At 49.2% G+C, this 23,591-nt stretch overlaps 1 protein-coding gene across 4 annotated transcripts in view; it reads left to right on the top strand.

Moving 5' to 3' along the window:
- FAM117A (family with sequence similarity 117 member A) overlaps positions 1 to 22,295 on the top strand; it is a 42,515-nt gene extending 20,220 nt beyond the window's left edge. The window contains exons 2-8 of one of the 4 annotated variants that reach the window (XM_055576166.1): positions 4,467 to 4,636; positions 12,971 to 13,066; positions 14,999 to 15,109; positions 15,494 to 15,628; positions 16,752 to 16,953; positions 18,087 to 18,237; positions 21,068 to 22,295. In XM_055576166.1, coding sequence (XP_055432141.1) covers positions 4,467 to 4,636; positions 12,971 to 13,066; positions 14,999 to 15,109; positions 15,494 to 15,628; positions 16,752 to 16,953; positions 18,087 to 18,237; positions 21,068 to 21,368 — 1,166 coding nt within the window. In that variant the 3' untranslated portion in view covers positions 21,369 to 22,295. Of the gene's footprint in view, positions 1 to 4,466; positions 4,637 to 12,922; positions 13,067 to 14,998; positions 15,110 to 15,493; positions 15,629 to 16,751; positions 16,954 to 18,023; positions 18,238 to 21,067 lie in introns of all 4 variants that reach the window. The other 3 variants (XM_055576164.1, XM_055576165.1, XM_055576163.1) reach the window with 3 other exon arrangements.
- Positions 22,296 to 23,591: the final 1,296 nt, after the last annotated feature.

Raw genomic sequence — 23,591 nt, 5'->3', positions numbered from 1 at the left:
TTGAGCAACAGGTGCAGGGAAGAAAGGAAAGACATTGGCCTCCCTGAGCCTCAGAGGAAAGGGACAAGCGACTCTGGGGGATTTACTCACAGGGAGCAGGGTGAGCATGGATATGCAAGGCAGACACTCTTGGAATCCAGGTGTAATTAGAGCAGGCTCACCCTTATAGTAACAGGTTTTTGATTTTGTGCAAATACTTAATGCATCTGCCAGTGTTCAGCCCTATGCTGTAGATGCTGTGTGGGGTTCAAAGATAAACTAGACAGAGCCCTTGGCCACTGGTTATTTATTATCTGAGAGTTACAAATACTTGTCATCCGAGAGAAGCTGCGAAGTACTAGAAGAGGACACAGCAAGGGCTTCCCTGGGGGTCCAGCAGTTAAGATTCTGTGCTTCCACTGCAGAGGGCATGAGTTGAATCTGGTCAGGGAATTAAGATCCCGCATGCTGCACAGAGCAGTCTAGACAGAAAAGAAAAAAGGAAGAGTGCAGAGTACTGAGGGAAATCAGAAAATCCTGAGACATTCCTTCCAGGGGACCCAGGAGACTCCGTCAAGGTGGAGATGGTTAGGCTGGCCCTGATGGATGGGTCAGATTTTAGCCCTGATCCACATGTGCAAAACCTCAGAGGAGGTCAGGCCCAAGTCGTGGATGGGAAATGGTGTACAATAGTTTGTCTGGGACATAAGATACCTTGAAGAGTAGTGATGTGTAAAGAAAAGGTAAGTGGGACCAGAAAACAAGGCTTTTGAGTGCCATCTTTGAAAGAAAGCCTTTAAAGAGTTTTAAGAGTGTTAAGGTCATTTAAAATGATGTGTTGAGATCACTATATATTGATTTGGAAAGGTGTTTATAAGGTGAAAACACTGCAAAATAATATATACAGTATAATCCCATTTTTATTTTGAAATACATGCACGCACACACTGCACAGAAGGCAAGGCCCCCAAGGATGTATATCTCATAGTATTATCAATGAAGCTGAGCGCCGAAGAATTGATGCTTTTGAACTCTGGTGTTGGAGAAGACTCTTGAGAGTCCCTTAGACTGCAAGGAGATCAGTCCTCAGTGTTCTTTGGAAGGACTGATGTTGAAGCTGAAACTCCAATACTTTGGCCACCTGATGCGAAGAACTGACTCATTTGAAAAGACCCTGATGCTGGGAAAGATTGAAAGCAGGAGAAGGAGATGACAGAGGGTTAGATGGTTGGATGGCATCACTGACTCAATGGACATGAGTTTGGGTAGACTCTGGGAGTTGGTGATGGACAGGGAGGCCTGGCGTGCTGCGGTCTATGGGGTCACAAAGAGTCAGACACGACTGAGCAGCTGAACTGAACTGAATTGATCTCTGGGTGTTGAGATTTGAAGCTTTTTGCTTGTTTATTTACATATTTCTTTGCACTACTTTTTTTTTTTTTTTAAATTTCTCTTTTGTTGTGGCATGTGACTTCCGTAATCTTAGTTCCCTGAGAACCTGGGCTCACAGCAGTGAAAACATGGAGTCCTAACCACTGGACCACCAGGGAAGTCCCCACATTTTTATGTCATTTTTAATTTCTTTTAAATGAGTACATATATGATAGCTGAGGGAAATGATCTAGAACTATAGGAATTAGACAAAAGGAATTAGATAAAAACTGAGACTAAAAGTTATCCATGCAGTAATATTTATGATATTCAAATTGAGAGGAACCTCTCAAACATCTAATAATATGGGAGTGGTTAAGCAAACTACTGTATATCAACTTGGTAAAATGTTGTTCAGTTGCTAAGTTGTGTCCAACTCTTTGTGACCCCATGGTTTTTAGCACAGCAGGCTTCCCTGTCCTTCACTGTCTCCTGGAGTTTGCTCAGATTCATGTCCATTGAGTTGGTGATGATATCTAACCATCTCATCATCTACTGCCCCCTTCTCCTCCTGCCCTTAGTCTTTCCCAGAGTGAGGGAAAGATCATCAAGTTCTTTTCCAGTGAGTTGGCTCTTCGCATCAGGTTGCCAAAATATTGGAGCTTCAGCTTTAGCATCAGTCCTTACAATGAATATTCAGGGTTGATTTCCTGGTTTGATCTCCTTGCAGTCCAAGGGACTCTCAAGTCTTCTCTAGGACCACAGTTTGAAGGTATCAATTCTTTGATGCTCAAGCTTCTTTATGGCCCAACTGTCAGATCCATACATGACTACAAGAAATATATGACTACTAGAAAAACGATAGCTTTGACTATACAGACCTTTGTTGGCAAAGTGGTGTCTTTACTTTTTTAATACACTGTTTTAAAAATGACAGATATGTGGATTGTTCATACTTGAAAATGAGTATATGAAATGGGTAGAACAAAGAAGAATATCATTAATACATTTCATATTGATTACTATGTCATGTAATACATTTCACACAGTAAAATGTGTGTAAATATTTAAACGGATTTGGAGAATGTAGATAGTATTACTAGTGTTTCTCTTTTTTCTATTGTGGTAAAACAGACATAGGGGCCTCCCACGTGGTTCAGTGGTAAAGAATCCACCTGCCAATGCAGAAGACTCAGGACACGCGGGTTCGATCCTGAGTCAAGAAGATCCCCTGGAGGAGGAAATTGCAACCTACTCCAGTATTCTTGCCTGGAAAAATCCCATGGACAGAGGAGCCTGGTGGGCTACAGTCCATGGGGTCACAGAGTCGCACACACATGACACACATAACATAAAATTTCCCATTTAACTATTTTAAGATTATGATTCAGTGGCATTAAGTACACTCACAGTGTTGTGTGATGATCACCACTGTCCATTTCCAGAACATTTTCATTGCCCCAAGCAGAAACTGGTGCATGCCTGCTAAGTTGCTTCAAGCATGTCTGACTCTTTGTAACCCTGTGGACTGTAGCCGCCAGGTTTCTCTGTCTATGGGATTCTCCAGGCAAGAATACTGGAGTGGGCTGCCGTGCCCTCTTCCAGGGGATCTTCCCAGTACAGGATTTGAACCAGTGTCTCTATGTCCCCTTTATTGGCAGGCACGTTCTTTACCACCAGCACCACCTTGGAGCAGAAACTCTGGGCCCATTAAATAATAATAATAATACTCCATTCGCTTCTCCTGCTGAGCCCCTGGTAATCTGTTCTATTTTCTGTCCCTGTGAATTTGCCTATCCTAGGTACCTCATTTAAATGGAATCATGTAATATTTGTTCTTTTGTGTTGGTTTTTTTTTTTTTTTTTTCCCCACATAGCATAATGTTTTGAAGTTTCATTCGTGGTGTAGCAGGTATCAGAACCTCATTCCTTTCTGAGACTCTCTTGTATATTTGGAACACATTGTGCTTATCCTTTCATCTGTCAGTGGACACTTGGTTGTTTCTACCTCTTGGCTGTTGTGAATAGTGCTGCTATGAATGTGGGTGTACAAATGTCTCTTTGAGACCCTCCTTTCAATTCTTTTGTATATATACCTAGAAGTGGAATTGCTGGATTGTTTGGTAATTCTTCATTTAACTTTTTGAGGAACTGCCAACCTGTTAGTGTCTTCTGAATATGAAGCTCTTCACGTTTGTATCTACAGCCCCCAGTTCCTTTTGCTGTGATTAATGCACACATGAATTATCAAGAGATTAATACAGATGTGAAAGCATTTTGCTTTGTTTAAGGGGAAGAATTTTATAGAGCTTAAGGCCGTAGTGCGTTTTGAATGTGGTTATGGAAGACATGGTCAACTCAGATAACTGAAAGTTACAGATGATTCTACAACTCTTAGATTTTATCAACAGTTTCAACTTTTACCTTCTCCCAGAAAGATTTAATCAAGGTAAAAATAAAATGAGTGGGCTTATAATTGGTTTATTTTTGTTCTGTTTAGCCAGGGGTCAGAGGCAGAGAAGAGAACCAAAAGACTGGGATATTCTCCTAGGTCCTGGATAGATAAAAGTAGTTACATCATTCTGTTTGTCTCAGTCACCTAGGTTCCCCAGAGCTAATGGTCTTGAAGGAAGCAGGAAGTGTCCTTCAGTTAATTGGGTTGAATTTGTGCATAGGAACCCTGCAATCAGAGCTGCAAGGAAGAAGAAAAGATGCAGGAAACAAAAGATGAAGGAAAACTTGGTTTTTGTCCACTTCCAGCATCCAGTTGTTTTTTTATTGATGGGAAACAGACCTCTCTCGGGAAACTCAGTGTGGAGACCTGGAGTTCACAGTTCGTAGTCCATTAGGAACAGGAGAAAGAGGACGTATATAAAGTAATCCCTCATCCAGAGGGACATGGTGTAAATTGTTTCCAGTGACAAAGACCAGCTGGTTAAGTCAGGAGAGCTTTGGTCAAGCTGTATGTGCTTTTATGGGCTGCTTCAGATTCCTGTAGGAGGGAAGTGAGTGAAGATGCAGCAGTTCAGCCAGGCTTCCTAAAAGAGAGACAGTTGATGACCACGTCTGCTTCTTCCATGCTGACCTCTAGGTGTACGGGCTGTGCTCTCTTCCAGCCAGCGTCCCATGTTCTGTGGCCCCAGAAAAACCAGTGTGTAGGCCTCAGCCACCCCAGGTCCGACGTACATTCTCCTTGGACACCATCCTCAGCTCCTACCTTCTGGGCCAGTGGCCACGAGATGCTGATGGGGCCTTCACCTGCTGTACCAATGACAAGGCCACCCAGGTAATGAAGCTCTCTCTAATGGGGTGAGGGTAAGGGTGGGGTGGTGGGGTGACTGAGAAGGTCTTGGGTCTACTTATCAACCCTCAATCATTTATGTGACTTGTCCTCAGTTTCGGCTATGCATATTCACTATACATGAAAAGCTATATACATATACATATAGCTTTTCATTATCTCATGTTTACCAGCTTAGTTCTCTTTGTAAATGTACCTGAAAATGAGTTTGCATTCCACCTGTTGGGAGAGAGAAGGCAAACTGTTTGTCTTTGAGTATTCATGTGTGGATATACAAGAGTTGGTTTTGGAATTTATTCTAGATTTTAATAAATGAGATTTACCTTGCTAAAACAAGCCAATATTCAGCTGAGTATGCATTCCCCAGACAACTGGAAGAGGTGGCCAAAATATGTGTTGAGCCAGAATATATCCCACTGGAGCAACAGGAGTGGGAATTCTCAGATAACGGAGAGTTGCTCCTTAGTCAGCAGCCCTATCTGGGGTTTTAGGGGACCCATTTGAGTCCTATGGAGCCCAGGTCCCCTCTTCAGGGTTTTTCTTTTCATTAAGAATCCTAAACTTAGAAGGAATCTCTACAATCATCCGGTTCATTGGTCAGTTTTTGAATAAAGTAGTATTAGCCTGAGCAAGAAGTTGTCTCAAGTGTGAAATTATACAAAGATATTTCTTTGTCTGACTGAGGACTTTGACATTCTCAGCAGTTAAGTTTTTAAGAATCAAATCTTCTCCCTTTGATGCAGTTTAAGCCCATTCCTGTTCAACTTCAGGACAAATGAGTTGTTCTCAGGAAAGAGGAAACAGGGCGGGGAGAACACAGGCTCAGAGGCGAGGCAGCCCACATCCTGGGGGATGCTGGGCCAGTCGCTCTTCCTTTGCAATCGCTGCAGTGTGCCCATCCCGCCTGATCGGAGGAGGAGTGCTGGCCAAAAGGAAAAGGCTTTTGTGTGCTCACTTCCCCTGTCCTCCTCTGTTGAGCACATCTCATCAGTCCCTTTTATTTATTTTTTAAATGAGATCCATTTTCAAATGTTATTAGTGAATGTTTGAATGCCCAGTGCTGTTCTTGGCATGTCAGAGTGAAGAACAAGGAAATGAGAACAAGGTTTGGCCTTGGTGAGTCTGGATGCCAGTTCCATGAAGGCCAGTGAACCGGGAGCCAAGGGATGAGATGGGGCCAAGTGTCTGGCACAGTTTACAGGAGGGACATTCTCACAGGAATACGCCACCTTGGAGCAACAAAAGTTTGCAGTTAAAATCGATGGCCCTTTTTAGATGTAGGAACAGACTGTAAAGTATGCTCTGGGTAGCAGACCAAATAGGCCTACTTCCTGGGAGCCCTGGACACTGTAGTTCCCTGTGTCCCCTGAAAAGGGCAAGTAGTATAGGTTATGATTCCCCATCACAGGCCTGGAGCACACATCCCTTTCTCTTTTGAGAGAATGGTTAGTTCAAGTAATGTGTCTAGTCATGGAGGGCTTCCTGGAGGAGCAGGACTTGAGGTTGCTTCAGATGTGCTCATGATTACACCCGCTTCATCAGACAGCAGGCTTCCACGCACCCCACCTATCCCTGAATCCTTATCTCTGTCATTTCCTGCTCTCCGCCTTCTAGGAAGCCTCCATCCCACTCCTCAGATGGCGTTCTCTTAGTCAACTCAGAGCAGGGTTGGCCTCAGATGTTCCCTGGCCAGATTTAGAGGCATGGGCTCTAGGCTCTGTGTTTTTGCTCAGGCTCCAGCTGCAGGCCAGATCTTTTATATAACAAGTCTGGGCTTCTTGCCACAGCAAGACAGAGGTCAGCGATGCGCCTCCATGGGTCTGGCAAGGCTGAGCTCTGCAGCTTTCCTCTTTCCCTGGGATGGGCTCCAGCCCTCGAGGAACTCTTAGCAACCTGTCAATATTGTGGCTGCATGAGGAGGTGGGAGAATTCTGATCAACACAGGCATCCAAACCCAAGTATGTGCTCGGCCCGTCTTTCATTCCGGGCCTTCTGGGAACTTTCTGCTTCTAGGTTTTGGGCTCCATTCAAATTCCTGCTTAAGCACCCTGGCCTGGCACAAGCTACCTTCTTCAACACTGGGGTTACACCAGGAACCAAAGCCTCTCCTGACATCTCCCAAAGTAACTGGTACTCCTCCCCTACGGGGCACAGCTACATCACCTAGAAAGGACTAGAGATGGGGGAGAGGTTTTATGGGGGAGATACAAGGGGTGTAGTGAAGAGTGGAGGGAAGGTAGTGAGGCCAGATTTACCAAAGTTCTTGAAAGCTTTCATTTCAGTTCAGTCCGACTCTTTGCAACCCCATGGACTGCAGCAGTTGCTAAAAATAGATGACGCCAGCACCTTCCCCTAATTCCTTTGAGCTCGAGGGACGACAGCCTCCCCCTCCCCTATCTCCTGTACTCTGTCTTCTAGCCACACCAGTGTAGTACCTCCCTCGCTTCTGCTCTCTTAGCTGTGCCACCCACCCCTGCCTCCAGCCCTCCTCATACACACCTCCAGCCAGCCACCAGAGTGTGTGTTTGAAGATCTCATCACCCTGGCACTCCTGGGGCAGGACCCGCAATGAAGACAGCAGCCATAGTCATGGGGTAGGCCAAGCAGCTAAGCTCCCCTCTCCAAACCCCTGGAGCAGGAAAGAGCCCTGCAAGTTTCACATGAGAACACACTGTCCTCAAGGCTTCTCCCAAGGCAGAAGATGGAGGTGAAGTTCTCAGTTCTCGAAGGTAGCAGGTTGCAAACAGTCCCAGTATTCTCTCCTTGGGCTTAGTGATGTTTTAAGCCCTTAGGAAAGCACAAAGGAAGCATGGGTGGTTCCCAGGCAACTTGTGGTCTGATGTAGAGAGCTAGCTTACCCAGATATTTGGGACAAGTGAGGAAGAGAGGTGGGTGGACCTTATTTGGGAAATTGTTTCTTCTAAGGGGGTGTGAATGTGGTCATCTGGGAAGGAGGGCTTTGGAGCTGCTCATGTTCTGAGCCAGGGTGCACACCAGGAGCAAGATGACCAGATCTCCCAGAGGTCAGCATGGTAGGTGTAAGGAAGAGCTTGGGTGCAGTGGGTGCTGGACACGGGAGGCACAATCAGTGAGGACTAGGAAGCCTCCTCTGTGGTGTCACCATCATCTGGAGGTGTCTTAATGTCTTGGAAAACTCTGCCAGGATTGTCCGGGTCAGTCTGCCCTCCCCCAGGTTAGCTGGTCACTCAGAGCTGGCCACCAAGTGCCGTGGGCCAGTCCCTCCTAGCGCTGGGCCTGGGCGGGTAATGGCAGCACATTCTAGTGGTGGCGATCGCCCCCTCCCTTCTTTCTGGGAGTCTTCTGAAGGGAGGAAGTGGTCTTACCACGGTGGGATGACTGTTGGAGCCACTGGTGTTCTCATCCTGCAGACAGATGCAACCCTGGGTGCCTGTTCGCCTGGCCCCATCCTGCTCATCCCTAGCCCCTTTTCCTCTTCAGGCTCCAGGTGATGTGGGGAAATGCCCTGATGATAGACCTTTTTTCTCCCTTTAGGTCTGAGTTACCTTTTGGGGAAAAAATTAGCTTAAGTCCTTGACTAGCAGGGCAGAGGTGGCAGGCTTTGTTTAGAAAGCCTGTTTTTTCTCTTTGTTTTCCCTTTCTATGACTTTCCCAACCTCGGTGCTGTCCTTCTCTTTTCCCCAACACAGCGCCTCAGCATTTGGTGATGACACACAACTCGGTCTGCTCATCATGGGCCTTTTTTTGTGGTTGTGAGGGTCTGGGCACAATGCCTGTTTCCCAAACTGGTGAGCAGAACCAGTTGTTCAGTATACGGTTTGATGGCAGCTCAGAATATTTGAAAATGGGTCCATGATGGAAAATTTGAGGGTTGCAGACACTGAGGGACCAGAGAACTCTAAATCTGCAGCTCGAGTTCTTGGTGCTGGCTGGCCGACCACCCTCAGAGCCCTCCCTGCCTCTTTTTCTGGCCAGACTCCCAAATGGTGGCTTCCCTGCTGAATTTCAGCTCCCTGTGTAGTTACTGAGCATCTGTACTAGGCCAGGCACCATGCTGCTCTGCACATCTGCATAGTAGGTACACATAGGGTTATATCCCCAGAGCCCAGCCAAGGTCACTGGAGAAAGCGAGGACCAGGACTCGTCCTGCCTCAGAATCTGGACAGAAGCTTAGTTGACTGTGGGGCAGAGAAAGAGGTTCCAGTTTGGGGGGTTTTGGCTCCATCTCACCCCTACCCTTTTGTTAGATCAGGCTGCTGTTTGGAAAGCTGTCCTCACTCTAACCCAGTTTTCCTACATATTGCTCCGAGACTTCAGAGTCCCAGGCAAAGCTTCCTTGGTCTAACTCACATCAGTTTTGCATAATCCAAGCATCATCTGCATAGTTGGCTGATGCCACTCATGACCAGTAAGGAGCCCTGCTTCTCTCTCAGCTGCTCCCCAAGGCCAGGGTGTTAAAATAAATCTGTTCCAGTGTGTGAGTCCCTTTGACAAACACGACTGGCCTGCTGAGCTCAAGCTTTATCCTGCTTCCAGAAGACCATCTGGAACAGCTACTTACGGTGCTGTCACACAGCCTGGCTTGACCCCTGTTGTGCCATAAAGGGTCACTCTTTGAAGAGTACCCTTCCTTAGCCTTGACTTTTCTGTGCTCCAAGGAGACCCTGGACTAGATGCCTGGGGTGAGACCCAAGAGGAGGAGCCTGTCTACCCAGGAGCACTGGAAATAAGGCAAAGGCATGGTCCCTCTCTTGATGCTCCCAGTTCAGTTGGAGTGGCCAAAGCCCACACCAGGGACATGCCTGCCTGAATGAAGAATACTCAAGGTCAGTGTATAAGCAGCTTCAAACACAGGATAACCTACTGTATTAGGTTCCTGAGGCTGATGTAACAAATTACCTCAAACTTAGTGGCTTAAAATGGTGGAAGTTTATTGTCATAGTTCTGAAAGTCAAAAGTCTGAATTCCATTCCACTGGGCCAAGATCAAGGTGTTGGCTGGGCTATACTCTCTCTGGAGGCTCTCTGGGAGACCCGCTTCTTGCATCTTCCAGCTTCTGGTGGCTGCCAGCATTCTTTGGCTTGTGGCCACGTCACTCCACTCTCTGCCTCCGTGGTCACATCTTCTTCTGTGAGTGTCTATGTTTCCCTCTTATAAGGACCTTTTAATGGCATTAGGGCCCACCAGGATAAACTTCCCATCTCAAGAGCCTTAACTTAATTGCATTTGCAAACACTTTTCCATATAAGGTAACAGTAACGGCCCCAGGGATTAGGACCTGATTTCTTTGGGGGGCCATTGTCAATCTGTCACACCTACTGATGTCGCCTACTACTTTGCCCCTTGCTCACTCTACCCCAGCCACACCGATCTCCTTATCGTTCACAAACCTGCCAGACTGGCTCCTGCTTCAGGACCTTTGCACTTGCTGTTCCCTCCATGTAGGTCACTGTCACCTGTGATATTATGTGGCTCACTCCTCATCTCCTTCATGTTTTCATCAGATTCTCCCTTTTCAACGAGGACTTCCCTGACATTTAAAGTCATGTTCCCCAACCTAAGATTCCTATCCTCTTTCTTTGAAAAAAAAAAAAAAATTATTTACCTTTGGCTGCACTGGGTCTTTGTTGCCGCGCACGGGCTTCCTCTAATTGTGGCGAGCAGGGACGACCCTCTAGTTGTGATATTGCGTGGGCTTCTCATCGCAGTGGCTTTGACTTCTCTTGTGGAGCACGGGGGCTCTAGACACACAGGCTCAGTAGTTGTGGTGCACAGGTTTAGTTGCTCTGAGGCATGTGGATCTTCCCAAACCAGGGAATTGAACCCATGTTCCCTGCATTGGCAGGTGGATTTTTAACCACTAGAGCCCTGGGGAAGTCCCTCCTATCTCCTGTCTTTGCTGTATTTTTCTCTTTTTCCTATCACTGTTTAAACTGTGCCTCCAGCTAGAATGTACACTCAAAGGAGATGAGAATTTTGTCATGTTGTGTGTTGTTACATCCCCAGCACCTGACACACAGTTTGCATTCAGTAACTCTTTGTTGAGTGCACATGTGATATGTGCCCTGAACCCACGTGATCAGAGAAGATGCAGAGGGTGGCAGCAGGCCACGTGAGGTGGACAGTTAAGAAGGGCCTCTAATGGGAAGGCTGGAAAGAGCTGCTAGAGCGTGCTGTCTTAGTTGGGGACACCAGGCTTAGAGGTCAAGGGATAAGGAAAGACAAAGGAGATGGAGCTACATTTGTCTGTATGACAGAGAGCCCAGGGTGGAGGGTAAGATGGTGATGTCTGTGGCGAGGGGTGTGTGTTGAGGCAAAGCGATGGCCTTTAGTAGCACAGTTTACAGAGTAGGCAGTAGTTGCCAGGAGATGCTGCTGAGCAGACTGAGGTGCGGTGGACAGAGAGGACTGAGAGGAGAGGCTCCCAGCTGCCGTGAGTTTTCACATCCATTCTAGCCTCTAGCGCTGGCCTACACTTCTCCTTCCACCCCCTCACATACTTCAGAAGAAAGAGGCAGTTGAAAAGTTCTCAAGAGATGTTAGTAGACCCGGGGGCAAGCCTGAAGGTGGCTGATTCACCGCCTTCTCACCACCCACCTGTGGGTGCAGTGTCTTCCCAGAGGAGGAGAAACGGGCAACACCTGAGCCTTTGCCGCCCCTCCTCCGCAGCCTCTGCCACCTTTCCAGGGACAGCAAGCTTGAGTGGAGCTCAGCTCTGATGAGCAGACCTAGTTATGTATCGGTTTGGCTTGGAGCCCTGGTAAGGAGGAACGTTTGTGCATCTGCCCAACTCAGGGGCTATGGGAGAGGGGGCTTCTCCTCTCTTTTCAGTATATGCAGTGGTGGGGATTTTCTGAGGCTATGTCCCCCAGTACTCTGATGGGCATTTGGAAGTAGACCGGCTGCTTGGTTTCCCCTGTCAGAGCCAGCTCCACCTTCAGGCTTTGGGGTACAGCCTGAGGTCACCCTTCTGCAGAAGAAGGGATGGTGGGGATGCATCTCTGGAGGGTCCCCCTTGTGGTGCTGGTCTCAGGGAAAGGAGTCGGGGCAGTCCTCTCACCCTGGCTGTCTTGCACGGCCCGGCAGAGTTCCTGATGGGTGGGCAGCTGGGAGAAGGAAGAGGCAGGGAGGCTCGGCCCCCTGTGGCCCCTCTCCTGCAGCTGTCGTGCAGGGCAGCCTGCTCCCACAGCCCCTCTCAGACTGCCCCCACTGAGCTCTTCTTAACAGCTGTTGGGTGGTGAGTTGTTGGGCTTGTTCCCTCTTATCCTCCCCCTTTTCTGTTTGCAACAACCTCTCGGGAGAGGTCAGCAGATCTGTTGGAGGAGATGGTTCCCAGGCCCTCATGGTTTTGGCAGCTTGTGCAAAGAAGTTAGAGAGGAACTGGTTCCACTGGAGCCTCCCCCTTGGGCCCTCCCTTGGAATGGAAGTAGGGATGCTGGCGGGGGAGATGGACCATGTCCTCCTCTCCTTCATGCTTAGAGTCAACAGCTTTCCCCCTCCAGCAGGGGCTCAGGAAGTGGGTCTACAACTGCCCCTGCCTCCATCCTGGGTCCTCTGTCTTCTGCACAGCAGGGGAGGAAGACTGGCAGATTGAGAGCCTGGTTCTCACAGTGGCAGAGCAGGACCTAGGAGAAGGAGCTGCGATAAACCCAAGAGAGGTCAGGCATCTGAGCTGACTTCAGAATTCTGGCGCCCCCTTTGTGAAAATCCCTCCTGCCATGTATTCAGGGGGACACTGGGGCCCCCAACACTCTGTGGACAGGGAAACATCACAGAACAAGCTTGAGGCACTGCGCCGGAAGAAGTCTCCTGCTTCAGTCCAGGATGGAGAGCAGGGCATCTCTGTTGAGCTTTTTCCTCTCTTACCAATTAATGACTCCTTAATGGGGTCTCGTCTGGTGACTTGTTTTCATTAGACTCACAGGAACCTGGGCCCATACTGGGCTCTTAGATGGGGAGGGAATCGGGGATCCCAGTGGTTCCCTGAACTCAAGCTCATTTGGACCTGGTTGGGATAGAGAGGGACAAAAGTGGTCCTCACTTCTGGGGAGAAGCACCTGGACTTTCTGGGGCTATAATCCACGTGCAAAAGTCTTAAGAGAGTGAAGAGCAGGTTGTCCTCATTGGCTCATCAGGGACAGTTTCCTGGAGGACGTGGGAAGAGGCAGTGCAGGTGGAGAAGCCTGAAAGAATGAGAGGGGCTGGCAGCATCCTGGGGGTCGACGTGCAGGTGAGAGAAGACCACCCAGAGCCACTACCTCTGTCCTGAAAATGGTGTGTCTGCTTCCGCAGGGCTCATTGGAGGAGCTGAGCTGTCTCACTGGGTTTCTCTCCCTGCAGACCCCCCTATCCTGGCAAGAGCTTGAAGGCGAGCGGGCCATCTCCTGCACACACAAGCGCTCAGCATCCTGGAGCAGCACAGACCACCGGAAAGAGGTAACTGCCCCCTTTGATGCCCCGGCCAGGGTAGCTGCCTCTTGTCTCCCCCAGCACCATCTGCTCCAAAGTGGACCCATGTTTTCAGTCTCACCCGCCTTGATCTAGCCTTTTCCTGATGAGCTGGCATCTGCGTGGCTGCCTCCCAGCCTCCTGGTGGCCTGGATTTATGAGCCCAGGCCCTCCTGTAGGCAGGGGCTCGGCCCGGACCTACTGCTGCCCTCCAACAGCCAAGCTCGGGGGTGGGGGGGGGGGTGGCCATTGTTCTCACTTCACTTTGAGGTTGCATCCAGATAAGCAGTTCAGAGACCAGAGAGAGACAGAGAATAAGTTTTCTGGGAATTGGAAGCCTCCAACCTCACTACTTAACCACTCATCCAGCCTTATTTTTAAAAGCAGAGAAAAATAGTGAAAAGAGTGATATGTTCCCAAACACTCCTTCCTGGCCCTCCCTCCCTCTCATGAGGGCCCTTGGGGTTTGAGGGTGAGGAGAGAAAAAGCCATAGACTGGATTCCAAGGCTCCCAACCCAGGAGGACCAGCTTGCCAGGGGTCACCGTTTACAGGGCAGTAGCTTCTGCCCTCTTGGCTGCAGGAACAGAAGGAGAATTGTTGTTATTCAGTCGCTCAGTCATGTCTGACTCTTTGCCACCCCACAGACTGCAGCACGCCAGGTTTCCCTGTCCTTCATGTTCTCCCAGTAGGGGAATATGAAGTATCTAAGGCTAGTGGGAAATACAAAGTATTTGCGATTTGTAATTATCAGAATATTTACATTAAGGATCAGTAGGTCCAGAATTACAAAGTGACTGGGATAACAGTCAAAGTTGTTGATGATGCTCCATAATTGTTACCGGATGTGAAGTTGGGACAAAAGCTGATGTTCCTTCTGGAGAGGCTGCTCCTTGCTGAGCACAGTCTACTTTAAAATGGGGGTGGGGGGAGCTTCCCTGGTGGTCCAGTGGTTAAGAATCCTCCTTGCAATGCGAGGGACACTGGTTCCATCCCTGATCCAAGAAGATCCCCATGCCCACAGAGCAACTCGGCCCGTGTGCCATACTGAGCCAGCGCTCTGGAGCCTGAGAGCTGCAGCTACTGAAGCCCATGTGTCTAGAGCCCGTCTCCACAGCAAGAGGAACCACTGCAACAAGAAGCCCACACGCCGCAACAGACAGTCGCCCTGGCTCAGGGGCCACAACGAGAGAAAGCCCTCGAGCAGCAGTGAAGACCCACCACAGCCCCTGCCCCCCAGATAACAGTCATAATAAAATAGGGGGAAATCCATCTATCCTTCCTGGTCCCAGGGCCTTTGAGATAGCTGTGAATGTACTTTGAGGAGTGAATGTAAAAACATCATTTCCCATTTTTATTAATAGAGTAGTTTTCCATGTCTTTGGAATCTGTGAAAGACAAAAATGGTTTCAGGGTTGTATATTTTTTTCAAACCTGAGCCACCTGTAGAATACATGGTAGTTCAAAACATCCAATAATGTGGTCAATATGGTGTCTAGCTTGCCTGAGCATATCATCACAGATTTGAACACCACTGAAGTATTTTGAGATGGAAGATTAACTTCCGTCTTCTTTTTATGTATTTTATGTATCCTGAGCTTTTTGGCAGGAGCCATGCCTGAGAGAGGGGCTTCCCAGGTGTCGCTAGTGGTAAAGCACCTGCCTGCCAGTGCAGGAAATGTAAGCGATGCCGGGTTTGATCCCTGGGTTGGGAAGATCCCCTGGAGGAGGGCATGGCAACCCACTCCAGTGTTCTTGCCTGAAGAATCCCATGGACAGAGGAGCCTGGAGGGCTGCAGTGCATGGGCTTGCGCACAGTCAGACACTCCTGAAGCGCTTTTGCACGCACAGCTGGCAGGGAGGACCAGTGCACCTTTGCTTTGCTTCACCTGCCTGTCCTCTCCCCTCTACTGGCCACTAGATTACCAAGTTGAAGCAACAGCTGCAGAGGACAAAGCTGAGCCGCAGTGGGAAGGAGAAGGAGCGGGGCTCCCCACTCCAAGGGGACCGTACTGTGCGGGGAGCACGGAGGGTATGTCTGTCCCCCAGCCCTCTCCCTGCTCATCCTCTGTGGTGGGCCCCCTGGCGTGGGCAGGTCCTCTGAGCCCTTGCTCACCGCAGGGCCCATGGCCACGTGGGTGCCAGGGAAGTTCTGAGGCAGCATTGGAAAGGGAACATGCTGCATGTCTCTGTCATCCCCACCCCCTGAACACTTGAGGCCACGGTGCAGACTCTAAAAGCACACTCTGGGCCTCTGCCTTATAGAGAAAGCCCGACTGAATTGGTAACTGTCCCCAAACTCTCCTTTACCCACTTGGTTCTGCTGTGTAGACAAGACTGTTACCTGCTGGTCAGAACTGATACCTGGATGGTGTCTGGTGGGGTTCAGTGATGGCCTTATCTGCCTCCTCCTCAGGCGTCCCCTCCCAGCTTCCCTGCAGGGTCCCCTGTCTTGAGACTCAGCCCCTGCCTGCACCGGAGCCTGGAAGGGCTCAACCAAGAGCTGGAGGAGGTGTTTGTGAAGGACCAGGGTGAAGAAGAGCTGCTGCGGGTGAGTGGGGGCCACACCCTGGGTGCACAGACAGTCGCATCTTGCTGAGTCTGGACACAGGGAGGTGGGACCTGTGCTGTCTGGGGGTGCACAGGCTGTGCACCTGTCAACAAAGCAGTGTGCCACCCCATGGGAGGAACACAAATGGAGTTTATTAGACCCAAATGGACCTGACCACAAGAACAGCAGAGCTGGGTGGGTGCAGCTGGGAAGGCTTTGGGGCAGTGAGTAGAAAGACAAGGAGTAGGGGTTGGCAGAGAGGAGGGCCCCTAGCTGGGAGGAGCAGACCAGGCGTCACTCTTCAGCCAAAGCACCAGCTCAGTGCTCCTGGCACACTCGCCACTTCACCATCAGCACCACCCAGCTGTGCCTCCACTCAAGCAGCCTCGGTGCCTGAGTTACCGCTTCCCTTTCCTCCATCGCTACCTGGTCACACGGGTTCATCCTTCATGCCCAGCTGCCTTTATGCAGCCTTCTCCCCCCCTCCACTCCCAGATGGATTATTTGCTCCCTTTTCTGCAGTCTCAGGCACATTTTTATACTGACACAGGAGAATTGGGGAATGCCAGTTGGGCAGTATTAATATAATTTTAATGGGCACACTCCTCAGTTTATGATTTACTTGCTGGTTGATTTTTAATGTGCATATATGTAGGATTTTACATACGCATATAGATTGGTGAGCTGTTGATACAAGTACCCTTGAATATTAAAAAAACGGAGTGTGTATTTAATGCATGATACTGAGCTGCCCGTTTTTATTGCCATGGCCTGACAGTGTCCTGCTGGCTTGCTCCTTTTCATGCCCCCATGTGTTATTCACCTTTCTGTTCCCAGAGCCTGACACATGGGAGGCCCCTGCCCTCGTGAGGCATACAGCCTAGGGGAGCGACACATGGATGAAACCATAAAATTTGTGGTTATAACGTGCTGTCCATGAGGGAAAAGAACAAAGCGCTCTGATGGGGGTGGTTGGGAAAGTCAGGGAAGTGAAGAAATGGTGTCACCTTGTTGTGAAGAGAGGACAAGGACAATGGCAAGGGGAGGATCCTAAGGGTCCCTGCAGCCCTGATGGCCTGAGGGAACAGGCCTGAGAGTCCCCATCCCCATTCTTCCTCGGCAGATCCTTGAAATCCCTGATGGGCACCGCGCCCCAGCTCCCTCCCAGAGCGGCAGCTGTGATCACCCCCTCCTCCTCCTGGAGCCTGGAAACCTTGCCAGCTCTCCCTCCATGCCCCTGGCATCCCCCCAGCCTTCTGGCCAGACCAGCCGTGAGGAGCACCGGGGTGCAGCCGAGGAGCTGGCGTCCATCCCCAGCGACAAAGGTAAGCTGGGGAGGCCAAGGCTGCATGGCCCGTGTCGAGTGTGGGGTCACCTCTGCGCCCTTTCCCAACTTGTCACCTTCTGGCTGGGCACTTTTACTTACTAACCAACTAGAATATCTTCATTCTGTATGTTATAGTGATCCTTGATATAGATTCTGATTTATAATTTATATGAAGCTTCTGCACTTACAGTTTTATTTAATCCTCACTTGTAATCCAGAGAAACAATCCCTCCCACCTCCATTTTTTGGCTGAGGTCTGGCCGTAATGGAGAACCCGTGAGCCCATCAAGTGTTCACTGTACCCATAACCAGGCACGCATCTCAGGGCAGGTGTGAGTGCTATAAATAAAAGAATGACTCTTGCCCAGAGTCACACAGTCTGAGCCAGATCAAAACCCAAGCTTTCTCACTCCAGATTTCCACTTTGTGCTTCCTCCATGACTGGATCACCGGGTCCCTCTTTCCTGTATGGATGATCCTAACAGTCTAACATGCAGGCACTGTCGCCTGCATCACCTGACTTGATCTCATAGCAACCCCATCAGGTAGGCCGGTCAAAGGCATGATCTGACAATACAGAGGTGAACAGAGCACAGAATAATAAACGTGAGGTAAACACAGATAAAGTCAATATTTGAAACCTTGGCAAAGTACATTTGCTGTGTGGAAAATGAGAGGAATCTTATCCCACAAGTGGGGTGAGTAAAGATTGCTTGTCTGAGTCAGTAGAAGAGCTCTTCCTGGAAGAAGGGATAAATTTTCAAGAGCGTGGAAAGGAAGAAGCTGTGGTATGTTGGCAGGCAGGGCGGTGCAGTCTTGGAAGAAGGCAGAGACACAGACGTTAGGATTCTTTTCAATCTGAGACTTGGAGTTCCAATCGCAGTCTACCTCCGGGGCATATGGAATTGGTATTAGACCAGACTTTTCCCTCAATTCAACTGTATTTTTTTACCCTGTATAACAGAAGCTATAATTTTGTAAGCTGCCTCAAAGATGTTTCAAGGTAGAGTGTAGACAAACAACCTGGATGGACATAACCACTGCCACCCACGGTGCTATGTCTCCCAGTCCCGCCCAGGAAAGCTGAGACTTCCTTTGGTGCCGCTCGACTCAGCCTTACTCTGTGTGCAGCTTCCTCTCCAGGCCACCCCACCTTCCTTGAAGATGGCAGCCCATCTCCAGTCCTTGCTTTTGCCGCCTCCCCTCGGCCCAATCACAGCTATGTCTTCAAACGGGAGCCCCCAGAAGGCTGTGAGAGAGTACGGGTGTTTGAAGAGGCCACGTGAGTACCTTAGCCAGTTGGCGGGGGTCTGGGCATGCAAGGGAGGGACAGAGATGTTGGCTGAGCCCTGTGGTGTCCCACCAGATAGGCCCCTCTTCAGGCTCGGACTCCCTCTTGTCAGGACACACTGTCAGCCATAGACAATCAGTACTGCAGTTTTTCCATGATGAAACTTGTTGACATTACCTCCTCTGAGCACCTAAATCTTTGCTTATCATGATCTCCATAGAAACCTGCTCTCTGCCCACATGCCAGCCACAAGCGCAGCAGGAGCTGGAAAGGAAAGAGATCTGAAACTTAAACCCTTTGTTTCTTCTATTTTTTTTCCATCTCCAAGGAAGGTGTGAGAATTTGTTAGACCATCATGAGAGAGAGTGAGAACTTATTAGTAATTCTCTTCAGGCAGAGCTTAGACGTGCCTGACGCCCACCGGCGCGGCCAGGGGAGCCTAAACAGCTTCCATACGGCTTCTGAGTCAAATCTTCACCTGCAGCTGCAGTGGTCCAAGTGTCATGGCCTTCCCGACAGAAATTTCCAGCCCTTGCAAGTAAGGACTGTGGAATATTCCCAAACCAGCCTGGACAGTTCAGATGTCATTCTTAAATTGATTTCTTTACTACAGTTCCCTCCCATTAGCAGAGAGAATCCAGAGCCAAAGCTTTCCACATGCTCACAGCCTCGCTTAGCAGGAGCTGGGAAGAGAGCTCATCACATTCCCGCTATCACTTGGGGATAAAGTTCCTTGGGGCCATTTCACAGTGCTTCGACAGCAGTCAGGAAGTTCAGTTATGGTGTATGAGTGGAGATTTAGCTAGGACAGGGCTTGGGGGCTTGATGGCTCTATCTGTATCCCAGATAAGGGACAGGATGACCCTTGGTAGTAGCAGGAGGTACATACATAACCCAGAGGGAGTTATGGGGGAAACCATGGGCACTGGGGGTTTGCTCACATCATCACTGTTGCCATTTCTCCTAGAATCCTCGGTCCTCTGGGGTGGGTGAGAGGGAAAAGGCCAGATCTTGTAGCTGAAGCAGACTCTGGACCCTGTCTCCTTCCCCAGTGCACGGTATAGCTGAGTAATTATAGCCTGAAATTGCTTGTGACAATTAGGCTGCTGCTTGACTTTATTCTTTTGTAGGCTCTTAAGGCCAGAAGAGGGTTAAAGCTGTCTCATCCAGCTTCCTGCCCCTGTCTTAACTCTTTTAAGCAAGGTGGTGAGCCATCAGTTACTTTCTAAGATATCCTGTGACAGAAATTCTCAACTCATTGGTGTCTCTTCATTGTATGAACTTTCCTACTGGGAGGTTCTTCTGTTTAGTCGTTCTTCTTTCATATTTTCCTCTTCCTGGCTGCCTAGCTGGTAAGATGGCCTGGATTTCCCGGGGAAGGAATGAAGCTGTTCAGAGTCATGTTGGTTGTCATGCTCTTTGAGCGTTAATTGGTCTTCCCTCGGTTACCCTCCTCCCGTGTGCCTGCTTACGTCGAGGGCATGCCCTCTCCTGCCCATCCCCTACCTCTTCCTAAAGTGGGATTCTTGTAAGTCCTTCTCAGTCAGGGGACACCTTGCCACTGCGGAGTTCTGTGGGACCCCAGGCTTCCAAACACACCCTGCACATGGGCCCTCACTTCCTTCCACCTTTCCTCCCACCTCCCACGCTGAGCCAACATCTGCCCTCCTCCACATGCCTTGCTCTTCTTCCTGGGTTTGGAATGGTTAGAATTAAAATTAAATGGTACTACAATTAAAATGGTGATCAGTTTATCAAGCTGTGCACTGAGTGCATTTTTCTGTCTGTATATGTTACACTTCAAGAAAAAGTTAGGCGATGGGAAGCACTGGCACAGAGCTCGACTGTCTGCTCACCTGTTTGTGTTCTTGCCTGGAATCCTCACAACCAGCAGCTTCTTGGGGCTCTTCGCCCTTGAAGCGTGGCCAGACATTCTTTCGGGGGAAAGAAACTTTTTTTTAAATCATACGGATTCCTTACTCTAGAACTCTCTGACCTGACCTGTTTTAATCCTTCCATTTCCCCTACGTGATCGGCAGAGTAGGGAATTCTTTCCACGTTAGGTGAGGCAGGTTAGGCCAAGAGCACAAGGTAAGTTAGAACCTAGATCTCCTGATAAGGTCTAGCTGCTGTCCTTTCCTTTCAGCAAGGGTTTTTGAAAATCATACCTTTTAAATCTTTTCAATCTGCTCAAGAATTAGATGCTTGAGGCCAGGAGATTTCAATGAGGGGTAGTTTTCCTCTGAGGGGACATTTGGCAATGTCAAGAGGCATTTTCGGTTGTTACAACATGGGGTAGTCGTGCTCCTGGCATACAGTGGGTGGAGACCAGGGATGCTGTTAAACATCCCACGATGCACAGGATAGTTCCCCACAGGCAAGAGTTATCCAGCTCCAAATGCCAATAATGGGGAGGTTGGGAATCTTGTCTTTAGGCTATAAAGAGTCTAAGAAAGTCACTTTGCTAGGATCTCTGCTTTCAGGCAAGAGGTCTGCCCCCAAAACACTGTTTGCTGATAAAAATCTCTCAAATTAAAAGGTCTCTCAGTCTCTTCTTCTAGAATCACAGTCAGGAAGTTCTCCTTCCTGTCTAGCTTTAATCCCTTCTGTTTTTAGCTAAAGTAGATTTCCGGTTGTTTAGCCCTGTTTCTAAAACATGGAGAGCTGAGGGGCGTACACACTTCGTTGTTGCTCAGTAGCCTGTCGTTTTTTGGTCAAGCTCCCAACCTGCTGGAACAGAGACCCAGCTCCCCGGCACTGTGACGCCTCTCATCCCTTCTCACTGGCTATTTGTGTTTGTGTTTCTGTCTCCATCCTCCAGGTCCCCAGGTCCTGACCTGGCCTTCCTGACTTCCTGTCCTGACAAGAACAAAGTCCATTTCAACCCAACCGGCTCGGCCTTCTGCCCCGTCAGCTTGATGAAGCCCCTCTTCCCCAGCATGGGCTTCATCTTCCGTAACTGCCCCTCAAGCCCGGGATCCCCCCTGCCCCCTGCCAGCTCCAGGCCACAGCCTCGGAAGGATCCAGAGGCCTCCAAGGCCTCCTCGCTGCCCTTTGAGCCGTGGCAGCGCACCCCACCATCAGAAGAGCCTGTGCTTTTCCAGAGCTCCCTGGTGGTCTGAGGAAGCTTTACCTCCACTTTCCCATGGAGACAGTGCCTTGGTGGCAGGACCCTCCCTAGCGCCCCTGAGGCGGGGGATGAAGGAGCCCTTCCCTCTCGGCCTTCGAGCACTTTCGTTTATTGTGTCAAAGCCCTGGGTCCTCTTTCTGATGAACACTGGCCCCTTCAAATGTGAGGGGCCCTGCTTTGTCCACTAATAGCTGGGCAGCTCACAAGTCACACCTGTGTTCTTGCCACCTCTCTCCCTTGGTGGAAAACTCACCCAGAAGGTCTTGGGTCTCCCACTCCTGGGTATGAGTCCAAAGGGCTGTGTACAGGACCCTTGTCTTTATCATGGAGTGAGCTGGCCATGGTTGAAGGAGAGGGGACACCACAGATTTCCCTCCCTCTCCTTCAGACATAGACAAGGAGATCCAGACACATACCCCCATCCTCTCAGTCCCATCCGCATGCCACCCTCTCACTGGAGGAGCTGACCAAAGCAGCCTGAAAGGGCCATGACACTTGACCAATCCAGCTGCTGGCAGAGGGGGAACCAGGTGTTTTCCCAAGTGGCATTTTCATCTCGCTTTCACCCTAAGATTGTCTTAAGTAGCAGCCCAGCCTGCCCAGCCCCAGGTGGGTCGTGGGGGAGAGGGAGAGCTGGCATTCCTCTGGGTGGCAAGTGGCGACTCTCCACCTGCCCCAGGACTGGGTTGGATTAGGAAAATGCCTATTTTTCTTGTATCGATGTAGAAACTCTATTTTCTCCCAAAGACACTATTTTTGCAGCTGTTTGAAGTTTGTATATTTTCCGTACTGCAGAGCTTACACAAAATTGAAGAAGAATGTTAATGTTCAAGTTTTATTATCTTGTGTTTAGAAGTTTTTTTTTTTTTTTTTTGCAGATCTTGGTGTTAATAGACCAAATAAATAAGTATTCCCAGCAGCTTGAGTTTCTGTTAAATATTTTGGGGGTGAGGGAGCAGGATGGAGATTGAGGGTATCATTAATCACTTCATCCTTGTCTTCAAGAGGAGCCTTTACTTAACACATTATGTTGGGTGGATGGGTCCAAAGTCTGTGTCCTCAGGACAGCAGACTTGCCTTCTCTACATGGACACATAAACAGTGCAGCCAGAGAAGGGATGTCCTGAATGAAGAGTGCAGTGGATGAGGAGTGAAGGAGTTAGTGGGGGAAGTCATCCTTTCTTGGGTGAGTCTGGAAAAATACCCTAACAGAGTGCATTTTACCTGGGAAATGAGGGTGACCAAGGGGAAACGGTTTGGCAATTTACAAGACAGGGGAATGGCATTCAGATTGAATCTCCGGGCACAGTTTTAGGGAAGCTTTAGCTCCTTCTGAGTGTTCTTTTCACATGAGTGAGCAGCCACAACACAGATGGCAGAAGAAACTGTTCTGGTCCTTTTGCAGCCTGTCAGCTTTATAGTGCCCCACCTGTAAGAGCCTTGTGGGGGAAATGAGAATAACCAACCCACTATTCTGTTAGTGATTTGCAATTTACAAAGCATTTTCACAAAAGACATTATCCCCATTGTATGGGTAAAAAGTTGACTACCTTAAGGGCAGTCATAATAACTACAATTGCATCTATCTCAAAAAGCCTCAAAACAAACCAGGCTCTCCCAACTACCATGAATTAGCTAGGCAGGCAACAGATACACTGTAAAATGCTTTACGTAAAAGGTCACTGAAATATCATAAACCATCTGATGTGATAAATCCCACTGTACTAAAGAGGGAAGGACAAATGGGGGAGCTAGGATTGGGAACCAGATCATTTGATTCCAGTGCCCATTCTTCTAACCACAGTACTCTCCCAGTCATTATATTTCCATTAATTTCAACTGAGGAAACGACTCAGAGGTCAAATGAATTGTTTGAAGTGCCAGCTAGGAAAAAGGCAGAGCTGGGACTGGAACCCTAGCTCGGTGCCCTGGAACTGTCAGCTAATTCAGTAGAGGAAGACACTGGGCAAGAGAGTAAAAGTGTGGGGGTCCCCCTCCCCAATTAATATAAAGAAGACAGTTGGGGACAGACCCTACTTCTACTTCTTGCCCCTCCCCTGAAGTTTGGCCTACCCCCAAAGTCTTAGTGAGTCAGGCCCAGAGGGATGGGTGTGGTGCTGCCCCGAGTTTCCTTCCTTTGCCTGAGGCTGTGCCAGAGGAGTAGGCTGCTGGAAGGGGAGAAGGAGCCTCTACCCAGAGAGCAGCCCAGAGTCCA

Source organism: Bubalus kerabau, chromosome 4, assembly GCF_029407905.1.
Source record: "Bubalus kerabau isolate K-KA32 ecotype Philippines breed swamp buffalo chromosome 4, PCC_UOA_SB_1v2, whole genome shotgun sequence".
NCBI classification, from domain to species: domain Eukaryota; kingdom Metazoa; phylum Chordata; class Mammalia; order Artiodactyla; family Bovidae; genus Bubalus; species Bubalus kerabau.
This window is presented reverse-complemented; position numbering and strand designations above follow the sequence as displayed.